The sequence below is a fragment of the Nesoenas mayeri genome (assembly GCF_963082525.1).
Source record: "Nesoenas mayeri genome assembly, chromosome: 6".
NCBI lineage: Eukaryota > Metazoa > Chordata > Aves > Columbiformes > Columbidae > Nesoenas > Nesoenas mayeri.
The window spans coordinates 6,889,581-6,911,636 of record NC_137545.1 but is presented as its reverse complement, the minus strand read 5'-3'; the positions used below and the strand labels follow the sequence as shown (position 1 = coordinate 6,911,636).

The window sequence follows — 22,056 nt, the reverse complement described above, 5'->3', positions numbered from 1 at the left end:
AGAAGCTGGTACGTTTTGAAAGGGCCGCATGGTGCTATTGCCAGCGAGAGGAGGAAAGTACCTGCTGGTAGTTGATGGTAACCCAAGAAAGTGCTTTTTGCAGCCCCATGAACTGCTTTCCATTCAGGTTGCCGCTGGAGCGGACAGAAAAACTCCCCCGCTCTGCTCTTCGGTCAGAAAAAAGCTTTTCAGTAGGACACTTCATTAAGGATGATATTCTGGGTACTTCTGAGTGCTGTGGAGGTAAGTGCTAAGTGGCACTGCTGGATTGGAAGACCCACTAAAAATAATGCTGTTTCATGAGATACACAAATAGCAATGTAATTCTTTTCTTTAAAGTTAATTTCTGAACCGGATTGCTCTGCACAGCTTTTATTATACAAAGATGGGTATTAATGAATAGTGCCAGCAGCCCATTTTATATAATAAAACCTTCTTTCAAATGTTATGGAAGGCAAACACTGTACAAGACACTATTCCTGGAGTGAGCTGGACTAGAAATATCGATTACTGGTAGCTACTTTCAAAATCCTTCTTATTGACATGGCAACATGATGGGACTTCAAAATAAAAAATGATGGAGAAAAATCACTGAAAGTAGAGAATTATAAATGCCTCCCTATGTTCAAGCCTCAGAAGGTAATGTAACTGGCAAACACAAAATACACAATATTGCAAAATTTAAAAAACAAACAAAACCCACAAAACCGCAACCAACCAAACAAAAATGCGAAGAAAACCACAACAGTGAAATCTCCCATGGGACTAAGTAATTTTTAACTTTCAGTTAGCTAGTTTAAAAAAAGAAAAGTGTCCCTCTTCCTCTCTTCAGCTCATTTATTAATAGTTCGGTGCTCTTCTTCTGATGTCTCATACTTCATACTCCAAAACCTAAGTTAGAGGGCCAGATGTATTATCTGGGAAGTTTTCCAAATTCATTAACTCCTTGGCACCAAAGACTTCAGCACAGCCACTGCCAGCACTGAGTACTATACCCAGCAAAACTCAGCTCCTGGAGGGAAAGGATTAATAAAACGAGGCATTCGGCAGCGGTTGTTGGTCTCTTTGGTCACAACAAGCAACTAAAAGAACCACAGCAGCTGCCAAGGCTGATCACAGCCAGCTTCTCAGCACCGACTACTCTGAGGGTCTTTCCTGAACATCTGCAGATCAGCCACCACAAAGCTTGAAAAAGGCACAGACGAAGCGACAGGAAACCAACAGAAAGAAGAGTGGCAGCAAGGCTGAGGCTCCGGTTCTGACTGCAGAGGGTGGTCAATGTTATCCAAGGGCTGCAGAATCACGTCAGTACTTTCTCCTCAATTACATCTGAAATGGATGCAGTGTGGCTGTCCCCAGCTAAACAGCTGATGACTGAAGAGCCTTACAATGCCCCAGAAATGCAGGAGACCTGATGGGTCCCCATTTCAGCTTTCTTCTTAGAGCCGAGGGGGGCGTTCCATGAAGGAAACCCGTTGACCATCGCTCGGGCCAGCACTTTGATGAGCCAGCTGTTCAGGCACCATCACTCTCTGATTTCAAGATCAACATACAGCAAGAGGTCACAGGATTTTTAAACATTAAACCTGTTTTGCTGGCTGCTTTGCCTTACTTGGAATCTCCACAGTTTCAATAAAACGCACACAAAATTCTGTACGTTCTTCAAACTCATTGTTTCATATTATTTGATTAGGTTAATGCCAGCTTTCTTGTTGGTTAATGTTTGGCCATCTCCAATCACTTTAAATTTAGTAACGATTCTTACTGGGCATGATATTCAGGATCCAGAGATATCAATATCTCAAGTCCTAATAACCACTTCTGCAGAATTGTAGCATCTATTACCAGTGTGAAATTCTGCACTAACACAGACAGGCTGCTCCTGCTTTCAGAGAAACCTTTATTTCTGCCTGATATAGCACTCCTCGTATAGACATATGCACCATTTTTACAAGCTCTCCTACCCTCATGTCAGACACAGCCTGGGGTGAGGCAGCAGAAGCACCAACTCAAAGCAGAAACTTTGAGCAAAGACATGAAACGCGGCAGGTTCAGCAGAGAAAAGCATCTCCAGGTCTCACAAAGGAATGTGGCCCCAAAAAGCTGAAAAATGCAAACTCAAGCCAAGCACCACACCAGTTACCACTTATTTCAAACACCAGCAGGCCTTAGAGTAAGTGGATACATTCATTAGAACTGTTAAAAGTCCGCACTTTATTTTATTTCATACTACTTAAACATTCTGGGGATTTTAATACTCTCTTGACCTTTTTCACTGAATTCTGCACAGAACAATGTTCAGCGATACTGACCAGGGGGAGAAATCACAGCTGTGAAGTGTGAACATCCAAACACATCCCAGCCCCTAAGCCTCAGTTAATATCACGATATGCCCAGAATCACTTCAGGAAATTGAAGAGGAAAAAAATAAGGAGGTAGTAGGAGAAATATGAATGTATAAGTATCCTGGCTGGAAAAAATGCTTGTGTGTTGGATTTTTTTTCCTTCCTAGTCACTTCTCCTACTTGTGTATCATAAGGGAGCTGTAACTTTGGGTAACTGCTGAGCATGAAAGTTCCCAGGTCACATTAAACAAAGTTCCTGCCCTTTCTCTGCTCCTGGAGCAAAGAACACTACCCAAGGACAAAGGCTGTTGGCTTGCAACCCATGGATTCCAATGTTTCCTATGGGTAACGTGTAATTCCCATGTTTCTGAGATGTGATGGAAAAGAAGTAAAACTTTCACCGCTCTCATTTATTTTTGAAGGCTGCACTTTGGACACCTGCCAGATCAGACCTTCTCCTCTGAGAAAAGACCATCGTTACTGCCACGCAGACTGTCCACTCCGAGTTTACACATAATGTAAAAATGAGGCATTCCTGACACCCAGAATCACTCTGCAGCATCTTGCTCTAATAAACTGAACGTCGCAGCTTTAACAGGCATTCCCATTGCTGTGCGTTCACAGGAGCGCTCGACACAGCTCCTGTCTGCAGGAACTCTGCAGTTTCCTTTCATGCGGGTCAAATTGAAACACCTCTGGTACACTTTTATGGCACAAGCTTCCTTCACAGAGAAGTCCAAGTTGTTTAGGACTTTGGGGCAGAAGCACATGCACTTTTGTTCTTAAAGTGGGAATGCGGAAAGGGCTTTGCTGCTGACACTAGGGTTGTTTTACTGTGCTTTCGTAGGACAGAAAATTCACATTTGCTGGGTGAGACAGAGTGAAATAAAAGCTTCTGCTCAACTTATGCTTTTATAGGGTCATTTGTTCTCTGGTTCAGCAGCTTTTTGTGATCAGCTGGACTGAGAGAAACCCTACCCAGTCCCAGACCAGACGCAGAGCGCAGCAGCCCAAACAAAGCCAAGAAGACAGCCATAGCCTTTAACAGCAAGTAACACCACGCAGTGAAAAATGCACAAAACCAACTTTCGCTACCCATTAAACAAACCACTCGGAAACTCACTTTCAGCTCAGTCTTCAGGACAAAAAAATAGAGACTCAAACTTGCTCCCCTACTTCCTTCCTTTCAGCACAAAGACGTCTCTGAAGATCCACAAATCTCCTTTCATCCACGCTTTCTCCCTCAGATGTGTCTGTCTACCCCCTCCACCCCAGGCAACTTCCTTCAGCTCAGGCTGATCCCGCCATCAAAAACTGTCAGGTAGAAAATCATTCTTCTCTTTTCCTGAACTCCCTTTTTCTTGCTCCTTTGGCTAAGCCAGAAGAATACTATTCTTTTTTGTTGTAGAATTATCTTTTCTGCCAGGTTAGCTCCCCGCAACAGCTCATCACAGAATTACAGGAATAATCACGCTGGCACAGAGAGAAGGGGGGCAGAAACATGTGGTGAGGCGTTTATGAACATGAGGGTATCGTGAGATCCTCTTCAGGTGACAGGAAGACACTAAATCAACTACACCACGTTATAAAACCTCAATCGCAAACCCCTGAATTTCTATCTGTGCTGCAGTTGGTCTGTGTTGAGCTCTGCTCTAGATCCTACATCTCACGCAAGAACACCGAGGGAAAGGGTTTCTCCTGCAAGTTTGTTTTTGTCCTCAGCAGATCAGATCTGCTCACTTTAATGACTGTAGTTCAAAGAAAGATCAATGGGCACTGCTCTGCCACATCGGAATACAATGCGCACTAAGAGTCAGTCGCAGAACACAAAGAATTCATAAAATCAAAGTGAATAAGTGATTTAAGAGAAGATTCTTGCAATTCAAGGATGAGGCAGCAGGGATGCTCTTCTTCAGTTTGCAGAGGTTTATTGCCATTTTTAATTCCCTGCTCCTGCCACTGGGAAAGTAATTTAATATACGGCAAATAAAATAGTCTTAAAAAAATAGAAAAAGAAAATAAATCAATGTTTGCCATCTGAATTTAATAAGGGTATGGTTTGATAAGGTGATTTAATAGACAGCTGTCTCCAGTTGCTAAGTTTCCCTTCCACTGGCAAGCTTGTCTTAAACCCAGCACTATTCACTTCTGTCTGTCTCGCTGGAGTTTTCGGCTGGTTCAGCTCTACACCATGTCACCAGCGAAGCTGTGGGACTGGAATACAAGCAGTAATGGGAAGCAGGCAGCTGTGGGTAGGAGGTGTGGGGACCGAGGCTGCCCCTTTTGGCAGCAGCGAGCTTTCAGATTAACGTGGTAACATCAAACCGCACCCTCAAGCGAGGGGGTTTTACCAACAGATGACTTTCTCAGGACCTAACAAAAAAGGGGTCACGACAATCATCATCACACAGCTAATAAAGTCTTCAAAACTAAGAAAAAAGAAGCTGTCAAAGGAATAGTTACAGCTGGTGAGTTACTGGGGGCATGAAGTGATGCTTCTCAGAGTAAAAATGAGAGTGTGTTTCTCTGCACAGAGAAGAACCACCTCTAACTGGGTTATATAGGAGAGCTGGGGATCAGCCTCGCAGGCCTGGCAGGCACGGGGAATGGAGACACTGCCAGCCTGGCATTCCAAAGAGGTTTTGATGAACAAATTGCTTTTCACTCAAATTCAACAATACAGCAAGTTCTGTTAATTTAGAATAATTGTCTGAAGCACAGGACTGATAAGTGCCCGGTCTTCTTTTTCCTTAGTCAGTGAAAAATCCAATTTCTAAAGCAGAAAACACATACAACTGGGGGGGCAGAGGCCAGGGCAGAGATTGTTGCACTGGCCCCATTTTTAATACCCTCTTAAAAATGATCAATATCTGGAATGTCCAGTTTGAGCTTCTCTTGCAAAAAGAAAGAACAAGGTGGGTTGATGGTTTTTTTTTTCATTTTGTTTCAATACACTTTCCTATCTCAGATGGGTTAAAATACATGAAGTTCCAACAGACAAATGAAAGCTTTTCCAACTAACCAGTTATACTTGATATTCAGCACTCTAAATACCAGATTAAATTAAAAGAGCGTTTTTCTCAACACTAACTCTTAAGAGTCTGCTCATGAAAGCTGGAGGCTCCGGGTTTATTCCTACAGATTCCTTTCACCACTAAGACATTAAAATAATCCCGCAGCCCCAGCAGCTCAGTATTGTGCTGTCCTTTCCCACAGGCTTGGGCACAGCACAGGTTGGTTCTTGTGCAACTAGGCAGTGTTAGACAACGCTCTAACCAACTGTTAGAACCATCTATAACGTGGAAACCATTACATGTGTTAAAAAGAGAAAAACAACCAACAAAAGATCACAACAGTAGGCAGAGACTGAATGAAAGCCAAGCGTTTTAACTTCTGGACTAGAAATTCCGATAAACCCAACAATATAATAGATCAAATAGATCCAATGTAACATCTTTGACTTTAGACCTTAGCAAACTTCAGTATAGAAGAAAATGATTTCTGTAAGTGACCTGCAGGAAAAAGGAATCTTGCTTTTTGTTTCTTAGCTGCATGTATATCATATATGTATATCTCATATAATCATGTATGTGTGTGTATATATAACATATATCTCTCACATATATATCATATATCTATATATCTCATATATCAAATCATCATGCATGTATATCATATATCATATCATCCAAGATACAGATTCTTGGATGACAACAATTTATTTGCAACTATATGGTCAAAATAACATTTTGCTTGGAGAATCATAACCAAAGTTGATGATAATAGTAACACCATCACAACAAAAGAATCATCCAGAGAGAGAAGCACAAAGCAAAAGGAAAAGAAGGAAAACCTTGCAAAAATATTCCCAGCAATAAAGCATCAAACTTAACCCGTAGCTTAATGATTCAAAGGCTAAAGAGGCACATGGCATGCGGTGTATTGAAGCATCGTAGAAAGATGCTTGCATTTGGTTTTGTGTCACTCAAACTGAAATAGCACCAGTGTCTAAAGGAAAGGGGAAAATGATGCTGCACGGCTGCCAGGTCTGCCATGGTTTGCTCGCCCCCAGAACCCAAGCCAAGATCCACAGGTTAGGCTGGGTTACAGCGGTATTGCCAATGTACACTGTAGCCTGCAGAGTAGGCAATTCCTCTTTGTGCTTGCGAGAATGATTGACACAGCCAAGTATTACATTCTTATTATCAAAGAGAAATAAAATGAACTGAGATCAACCTTTTTCTCCTCTCACAAATGCCAAGACAAGTGTCAGATTCTGTATGCCACATGCTTTCAGTTAGACAGTGGCAAGGTCCTTGTTTGGACAAGCCAGGCAGCTCAGCCATTTACATGGGGCTTTTTGACTGTAGATCTAGTTACTATATAAATCCTTATGAACTCAGTACTAAACCCAATGCCCCCCTTTAAAAAGCTCAGCTTTAATGACATCTACAGCAGTGAGAAGGCTTGTTTGATAGAATTATGAGATCTGGCATGATACAAAGAGAACACCACTTCCCTACACACCTCCTTGACATAACTGTGTTACCTGCAAATCAAAAGCAAAAAAGAGAAGCCAAACATGATACAGCGGCACCGGTCTCATTCTCAAACTAGCCCAGCAGCATCCACTAAGCGTTCTGCAGTCCTTCCTAACCCCACTATTAACCCCCAACAAGATCCTCGATTAACAGAAAGTCTTTTGTGCCACATAAGCATGCATAGGTACTGGATTTTGCTGGTGTTACAATAGCTCAACCTTTGCATGATTCTTCCAGTTTAAAAAACCACAACCAAACAAAAAAACCTAAAGAAATGTTCTCCAGTGTTGTCCGTGCAAGTCTGAACTCAAATTGCAGCAGCAATAAGCTCGGCCTAGCCCTTATTTCCACTTTCACCAGAACAAACATTAACACACTGGATTCTCCTTGCACCAGATCCTATCTTGTCCCTGGAAAAAAACTAACCTGAGTTCTTGAGGTCACAGGTTACGTTTATATTTGCAAATTTAGCAGTAGCTGGGCGCATGAGCTTACCAGAATGTAATCTTCTACACTATAAAGTGTTATAACAGTTCTTCTGCTCCCACAAACACTTCCTAGAAGTGGTTGAGGAATTAGAATATGCCAGGCACAGCTTCTGAGGGAACCTGTAGCCATCTTATAGCAGAGGCTCAGCATGAAAGGGGACACTCAGCTTACACTGGTGCGGATGCAATCTTGGCATCTTGTAGACTTCTTTCAGCTACCGATGCATCCACGGCTTCCGCAGCAGGCTGGAGAGCCTTTCCTGATGGTGATGAAGCAGCTTCATTTGTTGCAATTTCCACACCCTATTCGAGTGGGTCATATAAAATCTACCAATGGGCCTAACTTTTCAACCACTCCTGAGTCCTAAACCATAACCTTGATCCTTGTTCTAGCCTTAATGAAATCTCAGTAAAAATTTTTTAATGTCCTAGCGTCAAAGGATACAGAGATACACCAAGACCTTTAACTTGCCTTGTTCCAAACTATCTCCAGTGCCAACCTGAATCCCAGTTTAACCCCAAATCAGTACAAACTGGAGGGCTACCAGACACGTCGGCATTCAGACCTCAGTACAGCCCTGACCTTGTAGGATTCAGCTGTACACCTGCCTCTTCAAGCCTTCTTTCCCAGAACACTAATAATACTCACAGGTTGAACCTGGTATCCACACTGTCAGCAAAATTAACAGCAAGGGGCAGAAGCATCCTAAAAACTATTCCAATGGGCTTTTTCCTACTCAGGTCCTAATCCTATCTCATGCCATATAGAATTAATTCAAGTTCAGCTTGGTAACAGAGCTACCCCTGTATCATTCAGTGCTGCCAGTACTAACCCACAGCCCAGTCACATATTCCTCACATAGCAGCCAGCAAGAAAATAAGATCTTCATCTCATCTCAAAGCTGTCTTGAAACACAACCCCAGCCAAAAGTATGGTCTAGTGACATTAAAATAAAAATAGGAAAGCTTTTTTTGCCCATTTTGCTAATTAATATGTCAGAGCTCATAAAGAAAGACTCATCAGGTTTTCTCCAGCACTGCATCATCCGAAAGAGCTGTGTCAGCAGAGACCTCGGCAGACAGTCAATACATACTAAAAGTGTTCTAAGCAGTAAATCACAACACAAAAAGAAGCATTTCAGAAAAAAATAAAAATAGCTTCTAAAAATGCTTCTAAAAAATCAAATCTACTTCCTAAGGAAAATAAAATAAAGGAACTGGTGTTTGTGGGTGCAATATATAGAAAGACAGAAAGATGGGGCTACAGCTACAGATCCTTCTAATGCCTTGGTCTTCTGCAGAACTGTGATGGAGCTTTTGGAAATGAATACACGCTACTAACTCCTGCTGCTGCTCGGTAACATGGAACACGCGAGGGATACAGTAGCTATACCAAAGGCTGAGACTAAATGCTTGAAGAGCCACTGCCCCAGAAGGAACAGCAAGGATATTTCCCTAGAGAGAATTACTCAACTGAGTATTTCAGAGAAAAAGTTGTATTGAAGGAGAGACGGGATAATTGCATGGATTGTTAGCAGCTGATAATTAATTCTGTAGAGAAATATGTTTAATTTCCTGAGGTCTAGAATAGGATGGAAACTCTTCATTCTGTAATGAGAAAATATCGGTGTTTTGCTCCCAGCACAAGAAGCTGCAATGTCTCCCTCAGCATGTTCCTAAAAAAGGTACCTAGAGGATGGCAGCACAATGAACAATGTTAAAACAAATGTCGTGTGATGCGACTGAATGCCAGCAAGATGCATAGATGATAAAGAATTCCAAAAAGCATATAGGAAAAAGGGACCAGAGAAAAAGAATGCTATGTTCTTGAATGAACCTTTAAAATAAATATTTGACTGGAACAATGAGAAAAATGAAACTGCTGCTTGATTTCTATTTATGAAAAGTTAGGAAATGGAAGATAGAGGATTTTTCAACAGTAACTGAAGAGTAAAGTGGACAGAAACAAGAAAAATCATTTACACTCCAACCTTCTCAAAAGTTACCTAGCTCCTTTTATTCTGAAGGGGTAAAAAAGAAACAAGCTGTAGGACCTTTGTATCTATTCCTTAGGTCATCTGTTGACCACATATTTTAGCCAAGGAAAAAGATCTTGGGTACATGTAAGAGGTCTGTGAAGGACAAGGAAAGCAAACAAGTGATAGTTCAATAAGCACAGGTCCCCATTTTCATATAAAATTTGTAGGTTTCTTCACATAGAAGAATCTTCAAAGCCCCTGTTTCGAAGAATCTGGAGAAGTGCACAGAAGAAAGATCAAATGCTGCTAAAAGTGATACTATAAAGCTTAACGTACCTATAATAACAGATTGCAAAAGAGTTAAGATCTCACCAGGTTTCCTTCCAATATTCTTTGATAGCAGCGAATTCCACTGATCTTTGGAAAATTACATGATGTTGCAATGTTTGTAGTAATTTTTCTGCACAGGCAAAATCTCAAGGGCAACACTCCTCGCTTCTTCAAGCTGACAAGATCATTTCTTTGAAGCTTTCACATTCCCAAAACAAAACGTTGAAATAATTTCTTCTCCCCAGGAGTGATAACATTACAAGACATATGAACTACCCCCTGATTCAGAAAGAGAAACCAAGAAGTTCACAGACTTAGGAAAGATGCCAGAAAAATTGAAGAAGAATTTGTCTCCCAAGTTCAGGAAAGGGTCTTCAGATAAGGAAAATCCACAGCAGAGAACTGAAGGAGGACACCCAGCTGCACGGAGAAGGAATACCATAAACAAGCAGGAATCTCAGAGCTGACCTTCCTTTACATGAATTCAGCTTTTTAGTTCTGTCAAAGGAGTGGAAAAAGGCACCGTACAAAGGGGCAGCCTCAAACTTCAGGGTTTTCCAACATCAGAAGAGGCTGCTGAATAACTGGAGTTTTCTAGAAAGTTGAAGGTTTCTTATGTCAGCTCCTCCGTGACTTGTGAAAAATCACAATCTTAAGTGACATTTGCTTGGAAGTTCTTACAATACAGGAACTGCAAGTTGCACAGCACTGCCTCATGGTTTGTGCAACTCATTTAGTAACCAGCTATAGTAACAACAAATGTAACAAATGTTTTTCTTACTATGGCCTGAAAAGCTTAAGAAAAAATGCATTATTTCTTCCGCACAAGCACAATGAAAGGAAAAGCTTTGACTTTTTTTAACTGTAGAATTTTTTTAGTGTTATCTTCAATATTCCTAGTAATGAAAGTGGAAGACAGAGTAAGGAGAAAAAGCAAGAAATATTTCTATTTTTCAAAATGTGTATTAAGCCGCCACACTCCACGAGACACAGCATACCTGCCCTTATTTGAAAGGGCATCTTCAGCTCACAACATCTGCACCAAAAAGTTACACCTCTTCCTGCAAACGTCTCAGCTCCATCTACTGCCCAAAGAACAGCCCCCATTTCATCACTGTACAATCTGGAGTCAGTGCATACACAGTAACGGCTTCATTTGCAATTCTTTTAGCCACCACGGTTTCCGTAAGCTCATTTCATTAACTGCCCATCGTACTTTCAAGCTGCTGATTTGTCCTCCAAAACAGGCGAACAGCTTACCCGATTTGTGTCCGGCCAACAAACCAACTTTGCTTTCATCTGCCACTGGAGGAATAAAAGAAAAGACACAGAGATCAGAAACGTATTTAAATTAACAAGCCTTTGAAATCCTGTCAAATGATTTCAGACACACAGCATCCTAAATCTTTAAATTATAATTGTTTGTAAAAAGCCTTTTTTTAGCTAATGCACCTGGGGTGCTTCAAAGCCCACATATCTGAATCAAAGCCCAGTGAAACCAATAAAAGGACTACCTGCCGTCCTCGTGGGTTACAGATCAGGACCTCGGCACTTACACGCTCGAAACTGAGTTGTCAGAAGAGCAATTGCATTTGTAAATAACTCATCTTGCCAGACAAATCACGGGGCATAGGAGAGTTGTAACGTTTTCAGATCAAAGAGCTCAACGGGTAAAAAGAATCCAGATGTGGAAAGTTTCCCATCTGCAAGACATCTCGTTGACTCACAGGACCCTCTGCAGACAACGAGGGCTCCCAAAAACTGATGGTTTTTATGGTTTTTCCTATGTTATGATTTATTTTATTTTACCTGTAAAAACCTGCGTAGTATTTCACGACATCTTATAAAGAAAGATGTTTGCAGTAGCAACAGTTTGCAGACAGACTAGTGGAGGAGCAAATTCTAAATGTAACAAAAATTGTAATATTTATTCGGCAACTGTACTTCCGTTTATTATCATATATCTCAAGAAACTAATTAAAACACTCTCCCAGAGGGCTGAGGGGAAGAACCAATCATCATTTCTTAAAATGAATCCTATGCAAAGAAATGTTGCTAATGTCATGTTAGGGATGATAAAACAAGCACAGGAAATGAATGTTAGGGTTGAAAGCTTATCCTTCAACTCTGCCTGCCCAAGCACTCCCTTATATTCTGCCTTAAAACCTGATCTCTTTATATGACAAAATGTCACATCGTACCCAAAATACTATAAACGGGAACTTACGTAAGCGATACTGAAAAACAGAATATGTCTGTCCTTTAAGCTTTCTTCTAGGCTTTTCTAGTCCCTGGAAATGACAACTATTTACCTCCTTGCTATGCGGTTTGATCCTATAACACACAGTGACCATGCAGGGATTTGCTATGAAGATGGTTTAAACTCCTTTTCCTCCCTCCTCCCCTCAAATTTGGTTCTAAGCAGAACAACCATGGAAAACTTTAATCCCAAATGTTAGTGTTTTGACAAGTTATGATTGTGTGAAAACAAGGGATTATAATGGGAAACTGATTTGCAACCTTAATTATAGCAGTCACTAATGGCAACCACTATAATGTATGATAATTATTAATACTTAGAGTAGGTTATGTTACAGTACATAGGAGCTTAAAAAAAACCACATACTAAGGTTCACAGCATTTTTTAAAACAATGCTTATGACTCGGTTTGCCTGCAACTAAGTTTTACATTATTAAAAGAGCTAAATCCATTTAACTTAATCATACTTTACAGACTGGCTTCACACACAAAAATTAGATTTTCATACTGGAGGGAAAAATGAAGAACAAAATGATTAGAAAATGAAAAATCACGTTATCAGAATACAAGGTTAGTGTTATGAGTTTAAGCGCGCACACATGAAATAATGGAAAACGCAAAAATTGAAGTTTTATATTGAAGTTTGAGCTAAACACGTGTATCCCTTCATGGGGTAATGTTCATTTCATGGGGTATTATGCTAAGGCAGCGACTTCTAGGCTGGCAATGTTTCATTAGACTGAACAGGAATGGCACAGACGAGGCCACTGGAAAATAATCCCATTCCTGCCTTTGTTTCCAAGGAAAAGATGACAGGAAAGAAAGAAAAGGCCAACAGGACATGAATATTTTGTAGGCCAAAGCTGGAAGCTTTGTAACTGAAGGTTTCATTTAGGAAGCACGTAAGATGTCCTGCTCTACACAACAGCATTTGAAAACACCGCTCCGCAAGGTGTTAAAAACTCGTGCAATCCCTCTGTTATGACAAAAATAGGATTTCTCTGGCTACGTTCCTCGCCTTTTGCAAAAAACAAGACCTAAGTGGAAATCTATTTTCTACCAGTGTTAACCTATCTTTGCAGGAAGGCACCTGGAAGATTTTACACAGTGAAAAAATATGGCCTACTCTTGAAACCCAAAGTTCTATGTTATTTTTACATCGCAACATCAAAAAGTAATTACATTGCAACTAACTACAAAAAAATTCAGCTCAAGAGGATCCCACTTGGGAACGTGCAGTGCCAGGCTGGAATATATCAGCACAACATCTGTAATAAAATCTTAACTGTAGCTATTTTTCTGAGGACACTAGAAATACTCTGTATTCTTGAGCTAGAATTGTTAATGCAAAACACTTCAAAAAAATGAAACCACCTAAATTTGCAGACTATAAACACAAAACTTAAACGTACATCTGAGAAGGATCAATGCAAGGGAGTAAAATACATTGATAAAAAAGAAGCTTCACCTTAACTTGTAAGTCAGTCAAACACTTCACATTTTGAAATGTTCCTGGAACTCCAGGGGCTGCTAGTTCATGAAGTTATTAATGTTTGTCAGTATAAAACACACTAGCAGCTCTTTTAAAGTACCATCTGTAATTTAGGAATCCATTTTAACTACAGAAGCCCGTCAGGTATTCATTGTCAGTGCTCAAACTCGTTGCTGAAACCAAAGTGACAGAAGTTCTGGAGCTGTTTAATAAAAGCATGGACATTTGGGGGACTAGCAAGACCACAGATTGTGAAAGATGAAATAAATAAATCTTTCCAGCTGATAGTAAATAACTGATAATTTAAAAACTATGCCAACAAGCACAATTAATTGCACATACCCCAAATCTCTACGCCATGAATAATCAGATTTATTAGGATTTCCTCTAGTAATACTCTGGAGTACTGTTTTGCTTTACAGAAATAAGTAGCATTGTTCCACAACAATAAAAGCCCCCAACGATGCGTCCACGTCCTTGCACGTAACTTTTTTGGTTCCCACTTCTGCACCCTCCTCAGGATACCCAGTGTAGCCATTTCATTTGAATGGTGCGATTTTCCATGGTTTAGTACACAACAAGCCTTCCGCACTGCCTCAACACTGGTGTCAAAACACAGTCCAGCTCTACTTAAAGGTCAAACTACAGCCCAGCTGTGGTGCCGAGAAACACAAATCAATGCTGCTGCCAACTGCGATAACCAATTTCCTTCCTTTTACTCAGTGCAATTGCTGTGCCATTATGTTATTTTTTCACCCTACTATTCCGAAGATCCAGGGTGAAGGATCCATTCTGCACATTGACTAAGAGCTACTTAACATCTTGTAAATGCGTGCAAGTTACTTTCTGCTGGACAAACTGACACGTACCTTTGAAAACCAGCTGCAGTTCTGCGCTCGGAAAGGAAGCAAACAAGGGGTAAAATTACAATTAATGAGAAATAAGAAGAAGAGAGACCAAAACATCAAAGAATTTCCTCGAAAATAAACCTCCTGATATCTTGATTAGTCTATGGGAAGTCCGATATAAATTTTTTATTATGCGTTAATTAACGAAGGCTGTATTCCCAAACCACATATACAAAAGATGCTTTTTGGTATCCATTGGTTTCTATGGTATAAACACATGAAAATAAAGCAAAGCTATAAATCGGTTTCTGGTTTTTTGTGATGAACTGTATCCTTTTCCTTTCATCATTATGAAGGCTCTGCATCATCAATTAATTTTAGTCAGTGATAGTGCCAACGACATAATTCTCCTGCCACTTTTATTTTCCTGGTGAAGCGTTTCCCCATCTAGGAGCAGCACAAATCACTCAGAGAAATGGTGTCAAATGCTGGCTCCCAACCACCACTTAGAAAACGCTGGTGCTGCTCTGGGTTTGCCCTGCGGTACCGCATGCAAAGACCAAAGGCCTTTACACTAAAATCTCCAGGAACAATAAAAAGTGTGGATTGGGAAGGGTAGAATTGCACTGTCTGAAAGTATTTCCCTTCAGTAATTCTCCCTCTTCTCCCTTCTAGTGACAGCGAAACTTCCCATAAGGGTTGTGCTGGAGTCACCTGCTTACCCACGAGCGGCTCATTCTTGAAGGATTATGAGTCCTGGAGAGATTCTTGTTCACTTCAAAGCTGAAAGGTAGCGAGACTACCAAAAAGCTTACACAAGAGCTAAGGATAAATTATCCCGATGCGGTAAAAACCATAAACCTTTTCCAAAATGGCATCTAACATAACGCCTGGGATACCTTGTTCAGCACATTCAAAGACAGGAATAAATCACATCCAAACCAAGATTCTGGATTCTTTTTCTCGCCTATAAAAGCGTTTTCTCTAATTAGATTTTTCAGAACAATTTTGTTACAACTGATTTAATATTTCAATGCAGTTGAATTCAGAGAAGGTCCCCAAGGGATATATCTTGTGTGTCAGCACTTGAGAATGAAAATGCCTCAGCTGGCAGTCACTGTTCTGCTACTTCTTGCTGAAGAACCAGCAGTACAGCTGATGCTGGACAGTGGATGCATTTACCTTTAAATCAAAGGTTTTCTCATCATAGAAAATAACATTGTTTTCCAATTCCCCAGCCAGCAAGATATAAATTTCTTCACTTTCTTCGAGTGGCAAACAACTACTCATTCTTTAGGGTTACGCCGCTAATTGAGGCCATCGCGGCTTTTTTTACACTTCTGTTGTCTTCTCTAATCCTCTCCCACCTCTGTTCCAAAGTGACTGTACCAGGCTAAAACTGATCCAAGCCCCCGTCACACATCTCCCGCACGTCATTAACACTCCTTGGGTTAAACCACAAGTTCCTCATCTCATCTGTCATCCGCTGCTTGATAGGGAACAGATCTAAGACAAAGTGTTCTTAAAAGTTACTTCATTATCATCAGTACTTTCTTTCTCATACTAGCTATACATTAACTTAATTGCTATTTTCTCCCTCTAACACTTTAATAATCTAAGTGCATTCACAGATCAACTGATTTCAAACGTACACTAAAGCAGGGTAAGAAGCTCCCACCTCAAGCATGTGTTGCCATTCCTTGAATCTGAGAATTTGACAAAATGGGTTCAAAAGGTTGATATGTTCTCCTGCCCACTTCTGCCTTTATGCCACAGTCCACATTCCCCTCAATGGCACCAGTGCAGATTGTTAAACTGAGTAATGGAATTGGCCTTTCTTTTTATACAGAATAATCCCAACTCAGTCTCATTGCAATTCAACTCACGGTGGCCCTATCACTTAAAAAATCATTTTGTTTCATTCCCTACTTACAGATCTTACAAACTGAAATCTGAAAGTCATTTAAACTAAGAAAACGACGTTGTGGTCGTTTCTAAAAATTTATCCTGCAGAAAACACACACCTAATCTGACAGAACTACAAAGTTACTCCTGGCTCTTCACCCCAAAGACAATCAGAGCCATAAGCGATACAGTTTTTCCTAAACTGGTGACATTTTGGGGTTTGAAAAGTCCTTCTCTTCAAGAGATGATTTGTTACATTTTAGTTAAATTCAAAACCATTGAAAAGTCTGATAGAATTCTGAGCCGCCACCTTCTCCATTTCCTCATTAGTGTACTAATGAACTTAACTGGCTCCTAAATGCAATTCTGAAGTTGGTTTCCGCCCACGGCAACTGGACAAATGTATTCTGTACATACAACACAGGTAAAAAAATAATGATTTTAAAATAACAAACCACTATTTGTCCCACTAATACTTTAACTCTCACTAGTGACCTCCCAAAATGTATTCTTTTAATTGTACCTGAACCAAAACATTGTTTAGATTGAAGAGTAATCCCCATTAGCTCTGCCTGGTCCTCATTTGGTTACGTTTTGCGATATCTATTTCAATATCCAAAATTACAGTTGGAACCAGAATAATCTGGTTCAGAGCAAACCACAAAAGCAGAAAACAGCTCACAGCATCTTGATTGCATTTTACAAATCCTTCTGGTGTGAAACACTGGTTTGTCTTTGTTTCAAGGTGTTTTAAAAGTATGAACTGTAATCAAATACATCTTTTCACTAGCAAAGAAATTTGCATTTCATTAAATATTGGATTCCTTGCAGAATACTCCATACCTTACACCTTATGCATTCACTTGCTAATTATTCCTAAACACATAAGTTGGCTGATACCTTTAATAAATATGCCCTAAAGTTAAGCGACTCTGAGTATAAGAAGATTTGACTCATATTTAAAATCAAGTACAGACATTTCAATTTGTTTCACACTCTCATCAGCTAAAATCTATTGGGTTTTGCTTTTTGTGAGGAAAGGGAGGGTGAGCTGAGCAGTATTTTGGGATAGCGGTCACAGATTATTATACCAGCATCCTCAAATATAAATCTACACAGTACTTTGTTTGAATTGATACATAACAAAATTGCTATATACATATATGATTCAAATTCATGTTGCTTCAGGTTAAGACAAGCCATATTTTCATGTGTTTGAATGCAATTCCCATGGTTGTAATTTTTACGGTACATTTATGCATAGAATAAGTCACTCCTGTGCATAAAGATTTATGGAAAGTAAGGGTATTGGAGGTAAATAATAATAAGCATTATTTCCTTCCTTTTTCTTAGAGCACACAGATTTTCAACTTCCAATACAACGTAAAAAAAAAAATCATATAGCTATTTCTTCTCCATAAAAATTACCTTTTTAATACAGTTAAATAAAAAACACTACTGAAAATGGATTCTAATGAATCACTACATAGAAATTCTTCTCTAGACAGCTATGGTAAAGTAGGGAAAAATGTGAGTGTACAGAAGGTTGTTAAAGGAAAAGGAAAATCATCCTTTCTATGACTTGTATAGAAGCCACCGACTTCTTCATTTTGAATCTGCTGTTAGGTCTCAAAATCTGTAGCACTTAAGTCAGAAGGACAAAATAACATTTAATTTCTAGCATTTCTGAATTTGTTTTGCTTATTTTTAACACTAAGCTATGAGCACAAGTCCAAAGTTGGCACGCAGTCCCGCTTTAGTCAGCACAGGCCTGCACTCTAAGTCAGGCTTAGGTTGGCCCTACACAAATTCTTGAAATCACGGTATAAGAAGAATCTTTTCTTTGAGAACATATTCATCTCTAAACCACACCAAAATTATGTGAATGAGGGGATGTGTCAGGTGCCAGGATTAGTAGAAAGAAAGCAGTGGCTGTGCGTTTTTGGCACTACCAGTTCAAAACAGAAGTAGACAAGGCAAAGACACATAAGACACAGGCTATGAACTCTGCCAGTGATCCAGAAAGTGCTGCCGCTATCCCAACACAGCAGCAGGGAAGAACTTAAGGACTTAGAGCTGATATGGAACTAACCCGTACCCTGTTACTTGGAATAAAGCTTTAAGTTTTCAGAAGCCTTTGACCACTTTGTAAATGATGGATGCTAAAGCAGCAAAACAGTCTCCCTGCTTCCACACACTTTGCAAAGGATGCCTGTACGCAGACGGCAGGATTCTGCCCATGCCTCTAAAACCAAAGAAGTTATCACAGTACCACTACACTTGCCTTTTTGTATTTTATTTCTTAATTTCTACAACAGGAACTCAGTAACTCATACGTGTCACCGATTTTTATTTTATTTCCTTAAAGCAGATTAAAGCAAAAACTAACTCATGTGCAAATAACTTGAGTTCTTCAAATACACCAACTCCAGACAATGCACTTTTCAGATTCATGCTATCCATTAATTTAGCATTTACAATTTGTGTCAGTTCCGAGGACTCACGGCACTTGCAGGGCAGCAGAAATCCCTGCCTAAACACCCAGGTACTGGTGGCTCATGCTCCTGTCCTGCCGTCCTAACAACAAGACAGAAGTACACCAAGAATCAAGAAACTAAACCACTCCTACCCCTCTGGCAAATAACCTACAGCTTGTGCTGCATGTGCCAAGAGGCTTTCATTGCAAGATTTGATCTGCAGAGTGACAATGACAAATATATGCAACGCGTTAGCATGGCCAGAAGCTTTTTGATCACGCATCCTTATTTCCCCATATTATTCAGTGTTAAACGGGTTTCCATTGTGAATCTATGTAATTATAGGCTAGTCTTTACTTAACAGATTCGCTTCTTCTGGGTACATCAACCCTCATCAAAGCCAGAAAGACCCTCACTACACAATTTAATTAGCTCCCTAACTTAATGAGCTTACTATTTTCTTGTAAGGTTCACAATCCCTACCAAGATCTGGATTCTTGGGTTTCTCATGTTTGACATTATGTTATTTGCCTTTGATGATCCTTCTGATGGTGATGCCATTATCTAACCCATGCCCTTGTATACTTATAATTAGGCATTAGATAACTTGGTTTTAAAAGGAAAGAAACTGCACCTAAGTCACGTTTTGTAGGGCCTCCTAGACTCCAATTCTGTTCATTATCATTTTATGTTACATTAAAATACTAAGACGACAATAAAAATCAACAATACAAAAACTAAGATCAATCTACAGCATTTCAGGAAAAAATAGTCAGCATCACCAAAAAACTACCTTGAAACTATATACGAAAATAATCATTTTCTGTTAACGGTGTACAAAGTCTGATCCAACATACAAATCTATGATTAGAGGCATCCTAATGGTAGGTCTCAAAATTACTTCATCAACACTTGAATTTGAAAGTAACAGATAAAGAATGTGTACCGCAAAGAAGAATTAAAATAAAAAAGAAAAGCTCATTTGGCTTTCTTTGTGGCTTAAGAACTTTGTGAATTTTCCTTCAACTCTCATTAAATATGACTCAGTTTTTAACTGCAATAACCCTTCAATCATCCACCCGCAGATGCTTCCCCAGCACTGACAGAACTATTTACTTTCTGCTTCACCCACCCTGCAAGATTTTCTGCACAGCGTTGTTGGGTGGAGGACCAGAACCTCACCACTCTTCTAGCATTTATAAAGATCCAATACACTTTGGTTGCCTGTGGCTGCCATTGTCAACGAAAAAATACACAACTTGCCATAGGAAAGTTAGCTTTTGTCCAGTGTACTTTGCCAATTATTTATATTCTATAGGAAAATGACTTTTGTTATGGCTGTTTTGCTGTATTCTTTAGATATATAAAACCTGTACAGCAATTCTTTCTGCTCATTTTGACAAAAGCATCCTCTTCTCCTCAGATAAGATTTCAATACAGTGGATAGAATGGCCTTTAAGAAAAAAAAAAACCACCAAAAACCCTTTCATCAGCTTCAATAAAAGGGGTACTTGCAATGAGATACTACAGGAGGCAGAGCACTGTCCCCACCACTGCAGCTCCTCTGCAGAACTTACTGCCTGATGGTTGTGTTTTAAGAAACAAAAGCAAGAACCAGGGATGGTGAAGATGGGTTAAAAAGCTGACCCCCATGCCACCCCAGCCCTTCTTACCCAGATCCATGCTTTTGGAGGCTTTCAGATTAATTGGTTCAGACTGCTTGGCTGGTGTCAAAGATCTGAAGTTGATGTGCTGATCTGCTAAATACACTGCTGAATTTATGACAGGGCTGCAGGGAAAAAAAAAACACAACACACGTAAAATATTTAGGCATCCGTTCAAAACACCAGTGAACTAATTAAAGCATGTACAATATACATGTGTTTCTTCCTCCAGTTGCTTGCAGCCATGCATTTTAAAATCAGTTATTGATCCTCAACTTTCATTTGTGAAACTTAACACTTCCAGTTGTTTGTTTTTCATCACGGATGCTTAGTAATAATTGCTTTTAAACAATTCATATTTTATTTAGCAGAAGAGGAATATACTACTACCTGCTAGTATTTTTTTTGCATCACACTACTTCTATTTAACCACTGAAAGCTGGAAAAATGCTGCCAATGTACCTGGCTCAATTCAACTTCATCTAATAATATAAATTTATTTTAGAACCGTGGACCATATGTCTGCAGAGGCTGGAGCCTGTAGGTCTCATGGAGGGTGCCATAACACCCTGGAGAATGCCACGGTATTGTGGTTTGGTTGGTTTTTTGTTTGTTTTTCGTCTTTTTTGGGGCAGAGTCCAGTTGGAGGCCTGTATCTAGTGCAGTGCCTCAGGGGTCAGTACTGGGGCCTGCATTATTCTATATATTCATCAATGATTTGGACGAGGGAACAGAGTGACTGTCAGCAGGTTTGCTGATGACACGAAGCTGGGAGGAGTGGCTGACACGCCAGAGGCTGTGCTGCCATCAGAGACCTGGACAGGCTGGAGGGTTGGGCAGGAAAAATTAAATGAAATATAACAAGGGCAAGTGTAGAGCCTTGTATCTGGGTAGGAACAACCCCAGGTTCCAGTATAAGTTGGGGAATGACCTATTAGAGAGCAGTGTAGGGGAAAGGGACCTGGGGGTCCTGGTGGACAGCAGGATGACCATGAGCCAGCACTGTGCCCTTGTGGCCAGGAAGGTCAATGGTACCTGGGGTGGGTTAGAAGGGGGGTGGTCAGTAGGTCAGAGAGGTTCTCCTTCCCCTCTACTCTGCCCTGGTGAGACCACACGTGGAATGTTGTGTCCAGTTGTGGCCTCTCAGTTCCAGCAGGACAGGGAACTGCTGGAGAGAGTCCAGCGCAGGGCAAGAAAGGTGCTGAAGGGAGTGGAGCACCTCCCGTGTGAGGAAAGGCTGAGGGAGCTGGGGCTCTGGAGCTTGGAGGAGACTGAGGGGTGACCTCATTAATGTTTATAAATACATAAAAGGTGAGCATCAGGAGGATGGAGCCAGGCTCTTCTGGGTGACAACCAGTGGTAGGACAAGGGGCAATGAGTATAAACTGGAACACAGGAGGTTCCACTTAAATATGAGAAGAAACTTCTTCTCAGTAAGGATGACAGAACACTGGCCCAGGCTGCCCAGGGAGGTTGTGGAGTCTCCTTCTGTGCAGACATTCCAACCCGCCTGGACACCTTCCTGTGTAACCTCATCTGGGTGTTCCTGCTCCATGGGGGGATTGCACTGGATGAGCTTTCCAGGCCCCTTCCAACCCCTGACATTCTGGGATTCTGTGATTTTTAAATTATTTTTCTTCAAATTACGCAAATATCTAAACATTTCCAAATTCCACCTGAGTGAAACTCCAAGTAACTTTCCCCTGTGAGGAGTCAAAACACCTCAC

General features: G+C 40.4%; 1 protein-coding gene across 1 annotated transcript in view; it reads right to left on the bottom strand.

Moving 5' to 3' along the window:
* PARD3B (par-3 family cell polarity regulator beta) overlaps positions 1-22,056 on the bottom strand; it is a gene marked incomplete at both ends in the record, with an annotated part of 357,354 nt that overhangs the window by 145,275 nt on the left and 190,023 nt on the right. Inside the window, 3 exons of the mRNA XM_080346605.1 lie at positions 10,944-10,988; positions 14,305-14,325; positions 20,339-20,454. Of these exons, the coding sequence (XP_080202731.1) occupies positions 10,944-10,988; positions 14,305-14,325; positions 20,339-20,454 (182 nt within the window). The remainder of the gene's footprint in view (positions 1-10,943; positions 10,989-14,304; positions 14,326-20,338; positions 20,455-22,056) is intronic.